The 12,738-nt window shown below is 37.4% G+C and overlaps 1 protein-coding gene across 2 annotated transcripts in view; it reads right to left on the reverse strand.

Annotated features, from left to right (window-relative positions):
* Nucleotides 1-754: 754 nt before the first annotated feature.
* The window catches only part of MRPS28 (mitochondrial ribosomal protein S28), a 104,196-nt gene continuing 92,212 nt past the window's right edge, over nt 755-12,738 (reverse strand). For both annotated transcript variants that reach the window (XM_059042431.2, XM_067017337.1), the window contains one exon: nt 755-1,680. In XM_059042431.2, the coding sequence (XP_058898414.1) occupies nt 1,515-1,680 (166 nt within the window). In that variant the 3' untranslated portion in view covers nt 755-1,514. The remainder of the gene's footprint in view (nt 1,681-12,738) is intronic.

Consider the following 12,738-nt stretch of genomic DNA (forward strand, 5'->3'; position numbering starts at 1 on the left):
AATGATCACCACAATAAGTCTAGTAAATATCCATCCCTATACATAGTTTAAAATTTTCTTCTTTGTAATGAGAACTTTTAAGATCTCCTCTCTTAGCGACTTCCAAATATATGATACAGTATTATTAACTATAGTCACCATGCTGTACATTACATCCCCATGGCTTATTTATCTTATGGCTGGAATTTGTACTTTTTAACCCCTCTCACACATTTTGCCCTCTCTCCCCACCACCAACCCCTGTGCTGGAACTACCAATCTCTTCCCTGAATCCATGACCTCTTTTTCTTAAATTCCACATATAAATGAGGTCTTATGGTATTTATCTTTCTCTGACTTATTTCACATTGCACAATGCCTTTAAGGTCAACCCATGTTGTCAAAAATGGCAAGATTTGGGCTTCCCTGGTGGTGCAGTGGTTGAGAGTCCACCTGCCGATGCAGGGGACACGGGTTCGTGCCCCGGTCTGGGAGGATCCCACATGCTGCGGAGCAGCTGGTCCCGTGAGCCATGGCCACTGAGCCTGCGCGTCTGGAGCCTGTGCTCCGCAATGGGAGAGGCCACAACAGTGAGAGGCCCACGTAAAAGGCAAGATTTCCTTATTTTTTAATGGCTGGATAATATTCCATTATGTGTGTGTGTATGTGTGCGTGTATCACAGTTTACTTATCCATTAATCCATTGATGGACACTTAGGTTGCTTCCATACCTTGGCCATTGTAAATAATGCTGCAATGAACATGGGGGTGCATATATTTTTGAGTTAATGTTTTTATTTTCTTTGGAAATACCCATAAGTGGAATTGCTGGATCATGTGAGAATTCTAATTGTTTGAGGAACCCCCGAACTGTTTGCCATAGTGGCTGCACCAACTGACATTCCTACAAACAGTGTACAAGGGTTCCCTTTTAAAACTCCACATCCTCGCCAACACTTGCTATTTTTTGCCTTTTCATGACAGCCATTCCAGCAGGTGTGAGGTGGTATCTCGTGGTTTTGACACGTTTCCGACTTTCAGCATCTTTTCATGTACCTCTTGGCCATCTGTATGTCTTATTTGGAAAAATGTCTATTCAGATCCTCTGCCCTTCCTGCTCTACTTCTGTCCTCAGCACACATCCCTAACATACTATATATCAACATTTTACTTATTTGTTATCAATTTCCCCCAGCCAAAGGTAAGCTCTACTAGGCAAGCAATTTTGTCTAATTTGTTTACTGCTGTTTCTTTAGTATTTAGAACAGTGCCATGCACAAAGAGTGCACTCAAAACATATTTATTGAATGACAGTTTCTCAGTACAGTTTACACTATTCCAATCAAAGGAAAGAATGGGTATAAAAACAGGGGGAGGAGAGATACACCTAAAGAAAATTCTGACAAATAAGAGCTAAAATTATAGCTTGCATTTACTATGTCTTCTCCAATCATGTATTCATAATTGTCTAATGGCATTCATGATGAATACCTGGGTTCAACAAAAAAGGAGTGAATACACTAAGCAAAGTTCATTTATTTTTCACGATGTTCTTTTGATTTTGAGTCTTTACTCTCCTGGAGTCCTAACAGAATTGCTTCAGCCTCTAGTATAGTTGTATCTGTTGTCGCTCCCAAGAACCTAGATGTAAGTTCAAGATCTAATAGCCGCAGCCGGACTCTGGTTCCTTTCTGGTATTTCCTAAATAGTAAGAAAAAAATTCCATTAATTCTGAATATCACTAAATGAACAACTACTTTAAAGTAAAACCCAAATTCTAATTTTAATTTGTGTTGGCTCAAGATAACAAAATTAACACTAGTATGAGAAATAGTTGTTTTTGACAGAAAAGTAATTTAGTTGTATCAGAATTGTCATTTTAAAGCTGCCTTTAAAGATTTTATAACCTAAATAAAAATGTATTCCAAACTGAAATTCAAACAAGTTCGTTCTTGAAACTGACATTTATTTTAATGTCAGTTATTTTTAAAGTCAAAAAGTATCAAGGGGAAAAAATGTTTTCAGAAACATTTTGTCTTCTAAAATTAAAATCTTCGGGCTTCCCTGGTGGCTCAGTGGTTGAGAGTCTGCCTGCCGATGCAGGGGACACGGGTTCGGGCCCCGGTCTGGGAAGATCCCACATGCCGCGGAGCGGCTGGGCCCGTGAGCCATGGCCGCTGGGCCTGCGCGTCCGGAGCCTGTGCTCCGCTATGGGAGAGGCCACAACAGTGAGAGGCCCGCGTACCGCAAAAAAAAAAAAATAATAATAATAAAATTAAAATTAAAATCTTCTTTTAAAGTAAAAGAAATTTTACAAAAACAAAATGGAAAACAGTCTAAGTGCAAAGTACTTAGAACTGGGGATTGATTGAACTATAAAGTATAATGCTAGCCATAACATGCATGATGGCTCAATTTGGTCAAAAAAATTATTCAAGTATTTCATAATACCAAATGAAAACTGATACTCATTTGTCTTTCTTCCTTGATCAATTATTTTAAGAGTTTAACATCAACATTATGAAAAGGTATAGGAGAGTGAAAATATGGCTATTGAATGAAAACCACAAATCTTTAAAACTCTAAAAATATATACCTCGAGTACTCTTAGTCTTAAAATTAAAAATAAAACGATTTTATATAAACAGAATATGAAGAAACAGAGTTCTCCAAAAAAGTCACTGGAAAATGATTTTAGTAGACCATATAATGAACAATGTTTGATTAGGTATTCTGGAGGAATTTATAAGTGGTCCATCAAGTAAACATCTAGGCTATTTGGCTTTTTTTTTTTTTGCGGTATGCGGGCCTCTCACTGTTGTGGCCTCTCCCGTTGTGGAGCACAGGCTCTGGACTTATAGGCTCAGCAGCCATGGCTCACAGGGCCCAGCCGCGGTGGGATCCTTCTGGACCGGAGCACGAACCCGTGTCCCCTGCATTGGCAGGCGAACTCTCAACCACTGCGCCACCAGGGAAGCCCTGGCTTTTTTTTGTTTAAGTTATTTTTCTTTCTGGTTACAGAAGGAAATGTCGTTTCATAAAATTTGGAAAATCATGATGTCAGTCACATTTCCTAGTCCTTCTATATGTATGTTTATATATATGTACATGGGTGTATCTGATGGCATAGACCTTACTTTCTGTGTTTGTTTAAAAAAATTAAAGAGATAGCCTAGAATATTAAGGCATAGCTTTATATTCTTAGAAAACAGCAGTTATAGAACACATTCCATATGAATTAACCACTGGGAAAACAGCTAAGTTCACAGACAAGGTAAAGCTGAACACTATTTTCTGCAATACTTGGAGCTGTAACCTATGTTCTAATGGATTCTTTCATTTGTCCTTACAGCACTACTCCAGTGATTCATTTAATCAGCTTTGATGCACGTCGACCCCCTTCCCATCCCCCCATCCCCCCCGCCGGCCCCACACAACATCCAATTAGTTGTCAAGTTTTGTTCATTTTTTAACACAGATATTTCTTGAGATTAGCCCTTCAGCTCTCATCATCCTTAGCTAAAGCTTGAGGTAGGACCTGGTCTTCCCGGAGCCCACCTTCCTAGTCCACCTCTCACGATGGTTCCATATCTGCTCTGCTTACGTGGAAATGGCCTAACGTCCATTCCCACACACTTCTACTCCTCTGCACCTTTGCTTCTGTTGTAGCACTGCTTGGACTTTCCTTCTAAATAAATCCTATTGATTCCTAAGTATCCAGGTAGAATGCATCAAATGTAGCTCCGGAGAGCCTCCACATTTCCCCTTATCAGAATGCAGATTCTGTCATTGGAAATCCCAAGGGAGACAGAGGTTTTGCAGTCACAGACTTGGATGCAAATCTGACCCCTGCTACTTACGAGTTGGGTAACCTTGGGTAACTTGCTTTCTCTGAACCACAATTCCCTCATCTATATAACAGACTTTGACCACTTGGCAGGTTTGCTGGGATGGTTAAATGGGATAATATTATATATTGAAAAAGCATAGCCCAGTAAGTGCAAATGTCAGTGCCCTTCACTCACCTGTATTGGTTAACTGTGTAAATCTCTGATTTCTCATTAGATCGAATACTCCCCAAGATCTGGCACTGTATTTATCTCTGTATCCTTCCAGTGCCAATGCAGCAGGTACTCAAATGTTTGTCAATAAATTAACAAGACGCTTGCTGGCAAAAGCCACCATCTCACCGACTACCTAGGCTTTCCATTCTCTTGGCTTTAGCAGCTGTGTGGCTTGGCTCATTTACTTAACCTCTCTGAAGTTTGCCTGGCACAGTGCCTGGTGCACAGTAGTTAATAAAGTTAGTTCTCTTCTCCTTTCATTATTCATATCTGGCCTATAAACAACCATGATGAAGGGGAACAGTGACTTTTTATGAAAAGGGTTGAACATTAACAAACACTTGGGACAATTTCTGGGCATAGTCTCACTGAAGGGGAAGCTCTCAGTGTAGACGGTTCTGTGTCATAAAATGCTAGCAATCTCCTGTTAAAAAATAAAATCAGAAATGCCATGAGTGCATAGTATGCTTGGTAGTTTACGGAAAGGAAAACTTTTTTTAGGTGTTGTAGCCTTTAATAATATGAAAGTTTTGTCTTCATCTCTAAAAATTATGCAAATTTTAGAAGTTATCCAGTGAGTTGGTAAAGGAGATAAAAAATGAACTGCAGGACTTTACATGTGCTAAATGAATGAAGAGTCACCCACATGTATATACCTTGCACTAAACAAAAAAATCTCTAGAAGATTCTCTGACTTCTGCTACCTGGAAGTAGCTGTTTCTACTTTTATGGTACTTAATTTTCACTGTGCATTATTTCTATGTGTTATCTTCCCTAGCAGACTACAGGCTCGTTATGGGCAGGGCTTTAATCACATCTGCCTCTCTTACAGTACTGAGATGTATACATCTCATTTAATGTAGCCTTTTGAACAGTGGTTTTTCACTTTCCAGTACATCAGAAGCACCTGGGGTGCTTACTAAAAATGCAAATGAGGGAAGCAACCCCAGAGAGTGAGCTGGCAAATCTAGGGTGGGACTTGGGAATTTCCCTTTTTAACAAGCTCCCCAGGTGATTTGGATGCAGTCTTCTCTGATCAGCATTTAAGAAAAATCTGGCCTAGAATTACCTTTATTGTATACAAGACACAGCATCCAACACACATACAAAGGGCCAGTAAAATGAGGACCTCTGACAGGACTTTGTGGCCACCATTAACAGCCTTTGAGGGTAACAGATGTTTTCTATAAGTGATGAAAAAGCCAACAGACTTTAGGGTGAGTAATTTAAACAGATCCAAAAAAAAAAAAAGGTCAGGGAATGACAATATATAATGGAGAAAGGCACCTAACAACAGTCCCTTGAACAAAGCCTACTGACAGCTGGGGTGGGGCTGCCTCTCCCAGACACAGACTGTCCTTTCTGGGAGACCCGGGACATGAAAAGGTTAGCATAGTCCTCACTCAACAGGAATAGCAGCCATACAATTAATGTGGAGTTTATCCATGCTTTAACTTTGAAACACTTTATTAAAGGGAAGTAAAGAAATAACTAATGTATTTCTGAGAACTCCATTTCTGCCAATGAAATTTGAGGTGAACCTTCAGTATTGTAGTCTTTGACAATCACTTAATACCACTTAGTCTTCCCATTTGGGTTTCCACTATTCAAGATTTAAAATGAAAATGCCAGTAAACTCTTTCCCCAGCTTGTTCATGCAGTGCTTAAATGGTCTATTTATTCAAAGACTTGGGCCTAAGTATAAATATCGAGAAGAGGCAATGTGGTGGTCAACACTCTAGACTCTGGAGCCAGATGGCCAGATGTGTGCCCAGCTCTATCCATAAATATGCAACTCTGAGCTGTTACTTCATCTCTCTGTTTCAGCTTCCTCATTTGTAAAATGGAAATAATTATGCCTTCTAGGTTCCTATGAGCATGAAATGAATTAACACCTGCCAAGCCCTTATAAATGCTCAATAAATGTTAGCTACCATCATCAATCACCACCACCACCACCATCACCATCAAAACAAACCCAGTGACACCTGATGCTCCAGCCTTGGCGTGATGGGGAGTACAAGAGCAGTCCCAGATATAATTCCAAGTAATAATTAAACCAATGAAGGATTTCTGTAGCAGGTATGTTTTGGGGGTGGGTTTTCTTTCAATAATTTGCTTTGACTCAAATCTTATTTTAATGGTATAAGCAATCCTCTCTTAAAATGTACTATATAATGTATATAACATGCAATATATATAAATACATTATAAATGTCCTACAAAAAAGAAAACAATTTCTTTTGAAATGAATGCTGAATTTCCTTTGAAGATATGAGGCAAAATAGCACTGAACAAAAGCAAGTAAAATTCAGAGAACTGCACATTTAACAGTCCACACTTCCCAGCATTAACCACAATATAACTGAAAACAAGAAAGTAGAATATATGGTCAGTCACAGTGACTTATCTATTCTAGTATTCTTTTTGACAGTGGTTCAAGGAACACTGAGGATTGAGGGGCAGGTAGAACTGTCTAATTTTACCTATCTCTTATCACTCTTCCTTAATTCTTGATGGCGTTAAGCTGTCAATGAATCTATTTTTAGCACATACTATTTCTTGGAAGGGGAAGATGATCATTTCAATAGGTTCATTATTTTTTCTTCCAAGAAGCATTTTTTAGCTTCCTTTAAAATTTACCATTTCATGCTGAAGAGGGTGTGGAAAAAAGGGAACCCTCCTGCACTGTCGGTGGGAATGTAAATTGATACAGCCACTATGGAGAACAGTATGGAGGTTCCTTAAAAAACTAAAAACAGAATTACCATATGATCCAGCAATCCCACTACTGGGCATATACCCAAAGAAAACCATAATTCAAAAAGACACATGCACCCCAATGTTCACTGCAGCACTATTTACAATAGCCAGGTCATGGAAGCAACCTAAATGCCCATGGACAGACGAATGGATAAAGAAGATGTGGTACATATACAATGGAATATTACTCAGCCATAAAAAGGAATGAAATTGGGTCATTTGTAGAGATGTGGATGAATCTAGAGACTGTCATACGGAGTGAAGTAAGTCAGAAAGAGAAAAACAAATATTGTATATTAACGCATGTATGTGGAACCTAGAAAAATGGTACAGATGAACCGGTTTACAGGGCAGAAGTTGAGACACAGATGTAGAGAACAAACGTATGGACACCAAGGGGAGAAAGCCGCGGGGTGGGTGGTGGTGGTGGTGGTGGTGTGATGAATTGGGTGATTGGGATTGACATGTATACACTGATGTGTATAAAACTGATGACTAATAAGAACCTGCTGTATAAAAAAAACAATAAAATTCAAAAATTAAAAAAATTACCATTTCAATAGTAGACTTAACTTCTAACCTAATCAACCATCCCCTTTCTTTATATACCAGACACTATCTCCTCTATGTCTTCTTTCTATAATGAGGTTTTATTATTTTTAAATTTTAATTAGTTTTTCCTCATTCCTTTGATTACATCATGGACTCGTCCTTCTAAAAATGCACAAATACTCATAATTTTGCTACAATTTTAAGAGGTTCACAGATTACCTGAAGGTCATCTACAGACCTATAAGACTAAAAAGTTTTGTGCTAGATTTTAAGTCTGTTTATATTTCTTGAGGTAAAAGTAATGGGTTCTCATTCCATCTACACAACAACATGGTCTTGTGATAATTATGTCTGTTGTTTAATTCCCAATGTGTTTCTTAATGAAAACTAGGACTTCAATGAACAAGCTCACTGAGCCACTGCTCACAGCCACACAGTTGGTAAGCGGTAGACCCAACCTCTACCATGGCCTCATTTTCTAATGGATATAAGACAAAAGTCCATGACATATGTAAAGAAGGAATTTTTCTTTCATTACCCTGGTCACTTCCTTAAAGTTTAAAACTATTAGGAATGAATAAGGACAGGTGTTAAAAAGAGAATTAGGTCCACAGAAGCATAATATTTTCACTTTAAAAAATATGGAAAAGGGGGGTAAAGGGGGAGGGATAAATTAGGAATTTGGGATTAGCAGATGCAAACTACAATATGTAAAATAAATAAACAAGGTCCTGCTGTATAGCACAGGGAACTATATTCAATGCCTTGTAATAAACTATAATGGAAAATAATATGAAAAAGAATATATATACTTGTATAACTGGATCACTTTGCTATATACCAGAAACTAATACAACATTGTAAATTAACTATACTTCAATTTAAAAATAAATAAATAAAATAAACATGGAATAAAAAGATAAATCAATAAAATGTATCCAACAAAGGAACAGGCTTGAGATGACTCTTAAGCTGAATGGGTCCCACCATCTTGAATATTTATACCATAAGTGTTTGTTTATAGCAAATAATTACACCAAAATGTGTTGGAAATGTTCAGAAGTACATGGCAATGAGCAGGTTGACATTTAGTAGGGGTGGATGGGATGGAGACATTCTGTAATGCACAGAACTCTTCCACACAACAGAGTTGTCCTGCATATGTGCTAGACATTGATGTGGGTGAAAAACCTGCTTACAATTATCTAAGCCTAAAACTCTGTCTGCTAAATACAAAGAGCTGGGTTTTTTTTTAAATAAGAGTTTAAGTATACACTAAATTTCCAAGAATGTGATTACTGTGTAAATTAATGGAAGACTGACTTTGTCCACAATATTAGCAAGAGCTGCTCACTATTTCAGAAAATCACACTGCCATAACACCACCACCATTTCATTTTTGTGTCTTGCTACATGGGTTAAATGTACCTTCTTTACAGCTTAAACTTTGGCTTACTGTTTGCATTGGGAGGAGATCCATCTCCTCTACACCTGCTATCTAAAAATATATGATTTATCTTCTCACCTTTCAATGAAATGCATTGATAAAAACTTAACTAAAATATGAATAATACCAAAACGCCACTGCCCAACAAAACTTTCTGTAATGACAGAAACATTCCATATAAGGTGGTCATTGAGCACTTGAAATATGACTAATGTGAGTGAGGAACCAAATTTTCAAATTTTATTTAATTTGAATTAAATTTAAATAGCCATTTAGTGCAGTTATAGACAATTTCAAATTGACAATAAAAATAGTAAGCATACTTGTCCTACAATATGTAACATTGGAAGAAAGGCTAGTTTTACAGGAAAAATAGAACTCTGAAATAATTTGTTATAATAAATAGCTATTACTAATTAGATTCCAGCAATAATAAACCATCAGATCCATGTTTGCCATTCCTAACTCCTCAAACGTTTCTTTCCTTTCTATTATTTTTTGTATTTTTCCTCAAATTTGTGTGACACTGTACTAGACACATAGCAACTGAACTGTCTTTTAGATATTTAGAGGTTAAAACAAAATTTTCTGTAAAGATAGCTTCTTCCATGTTACAGATAGAAAATTAAGATACATGGAAGTCACTTGCCAACACCACAAAGCTGTATAAGAGGATTCACAGATTTTTTTCCTCCTCTTCCTTAAGTTCTCAGTTACCTCTGACTTCTTGAAAGAACTGTAAACTTAATCCCTTTAGGAGTGATAAGAAGTTACCACTTCACATGGTCTCATAATGTCTTCCCTTTGAAATAAAATGTAAACCATGTTGCTGCCACCCAACTCACTGTTTTAACTGTTCCCGACTAGAAAAATGGTTACTTTCAGTGGTAACAAATAATAAATTATCAGAAAAAAGTCTCCATGACTTAATGCAAGGTTGTCTATTTTTTATGCCTTTTTTAATTAGAAAAAAAACTTTGGATATTAGTTTTTCAGAAATGCTGTATTTCATATTATAAAACATTGAATACTGTTGTCTTGAAAGCAAATAGGATGTCTCCAGTGAGCATGTTCAAAATGAAACTAGCCTGTGTTTTCACTGCTTGGTGTGTTTCTTTAACTTCAAGTGCTTGCCTCCGACTGATCTTTGTGAACTCCAGCCTAAATGGATTCAATGCCAGCCTTCACCACCACTGCTCTCTTCCACTGTGCATTTTCGCAGACCATATGCTGCAGTAAATGAGCCTGCATGTCTGAGCTGTTTAGGAAAAGGGCAATTAAATCTGGTTTTGCATTTCTGTATTAAGGACATGGTTTAAAGACTTTCCTTTGGAGAGGTTTTTGACATTCTTTCCACAGACATTCTTTAACATCTGTCAGTGCATGCCGGTGACGGTTCTCATAGACTTAAAATAGAGACAGTCTCTCTGACTAGTTCTTTGATATACATATATTAAATAATACAAAGCCAACAAATACAAGGCTTGGATTGAACCTCAGTATCCAAAGAGAATCTTGTAAGGAATTCTGACTTTGCTAGTCAATTTAGCTGTCTTGCTGTAATCATAGTTCTCAGAGGTTTTAAAAATAGTTCTCTTGAAATAATTAACCATCTATGTTTTCATCCCAGTAAGTTAAAATAGTTTAGCACTTTTTCTGATTTTCTTACAATTCGTTAAAGTTTTAAGACTTTAGAAGTAAAAATTTTGTTTTCTGAAGAGAGAAAGCTAAAATGTTTCTAATGGTTCAATTACCACCTATTTGCCTTTTCTAATTCATATAAATGTTCACAGTAATGCTGATCTCTATGTGAAGCCCGTACTTTTGTCCGTGTGTGTGTGTGTGTGTGTGTGTGTGTGTGTGTGTGTGTGTGTGTGTGAGGGAGAGCATTTGCATGTGAGCATGAGGGAATATATGTACTTTGTTCTTCTTAAAATGAACTGTCTGGGCATCAATTTCCTCATCTTTGAAAAGCACAATGTTAGAAGAGACCTACGGTCTTTTGCAGTTCTATGATTTTATTCTACTTTAATATAATTTTAAGTGTTTGAAAACAGATATAGTATAGAGAGCTATTAAGTGCAAAATTGATTAAATATACATATAAAATGCAAAATTTTAAGACTTTTTATTAAATATATAAAATATTATTATAGTCTTAAATATTCAATTAGCAAATGAACTTTTATATGCAGACTCTGGTGTATTTCAGATTTTTCTCCCTTTTTCAAAGTACCATCACTGTGTTTCCTTGACAATGTTTCTAGTCTATTGCTTCTTTCTGTTCAATCTGTAAGATGCCTGTCAAGACTGACTCACCACATACTATCTATACTGTCTTATCAAGCACAGCATCCATGGTTAACAAAATAAAGGTAGAGAGTGCTCATAAAGTTCTGTAGCTCTCCAATAATTCAACTCATTAAAATTTAAAATGTTCATAATACTAAAATGCATTTCCTCAAATTGCTATCATCATGGATAAGAATTTGAATCTTTTTCAGCAACTCTACTGTAAACGTATGATTTTTGTTTTTCCCTTAAATCAAATTCTTTTCAACCTTGTCCTGCCAGTTAAGTATTTTGTGCCACAAACAGAAGTTTTGTCTCTTGTTCAAACATTGATTTGTTTTATGAAATGTGAAAATGGAACATTTTTAAATGTCCAATAAATAATTTCACTTTTTAATAATGTGGAATATATATATAATGTAATATATTACTTATAGCATCAATAATGATAGTTATAACTTTTTCTTAGAGTTAACAAAATAAGATGTGTCAAGAAATTAGGGAAAGGAAAACCCTATAACCTAATAACTATATCAAGTCTATATTTATTTTTTAAAAAACCAAAATGTTTGTTGCTGGTCAGAATATACATATATAATAAAAAAGAATATACCCCTGTCCACTTAGGCACTGGGGAGCCTGTTGGGCTCCCAGGCCTAATCCTCTGCCCTCAGAGCCTCCCTCCTGCAGTGCAGAGCCCAAGCCCCACCCCTACACCCCTACCCAGGGTCCCACCTCTACACTCGGAGACACCCTCTGAGACACCCTCCAACCGCTCTGGGCCTAAACCCCACCCACACACCCTCACCCAGGGCCTTACCTCCAAACTCCGGAACTTCACACTATGGGGGCCCCCCTTTGGACGTGCTGCCTCTCCCCTTATGCATAGGTCCTAAGCAGAGGCCCCGCCCCATGCTCAAATGTCAACCCCACCCCCACCTAGGCCCCACCCCACCCTAAACCCCACCTCTACCTAAGAGCCAACCCCACCTAAACTTTGCCCCCCAGAGCCAAGGCCTTTTTTTTCTTTTTCTGTTGTGGTTTTGTTTACCTTGTTATATAGTTGTTTCAATTATATTTCTATTTTTCCTAATATATTTTTTATCTTTCTAATTTTATTTTATTTTTTATTCTTTGTTATTGTACTGCTCCTTTTTTCTTTTTTTTTTGCCACACCACGCGGCATGCGGGATCTTGGTCCCCAGGCCAGAGGTTGGGCCCAAGCTCCTGTGGTGGGACACCAAGTCCAAACCACTGGACTAACAGAGAACCTCAGGCCCCAGGGAATATTCATCAGAATGAGGCCTCCTGGAGGTCCTCATCTCACCACCAAGACCCGACTCTATCCAACTGCCTGCAAACTCCACTGCTGGATGCCTCAGGCCAAACAACCACTAAGACAGGAATACAGCCCCACCGATCAAAACAAACAAACAAACAAACAAAAATATGTTACAGATGAAGAGCAAGGTAGAAACCTACAAGACCAAATAAATGAAGACAAAATAGGCAACCTACATGAAAAAGAATTCAGAGTAATGATAATAAAGATGATCCAAAATCTTGAAAACAGAATGGAGAAATACAAGAAACGTTTAACAAGGATCTAGAAGAACTAAAGAGCAAACAAACAGTGATGAA

The sequence above is a fragment of the Kogia breviceps genome, chromosome 17 (genome assembly GCF_026419965.1).
Source record: "Kogia breviceps isolate mKogBre1 chromosome 17, mKogBre1 haplotype 1, whole genome shotgun sequence".
In the NCBI taxonomy this organism is placed as follows: Eukaryota; Metazoa; Chordata; class Mammalia; order Artiodactyla; family Physeteridae; genus Kogia; species Kogia breviceps.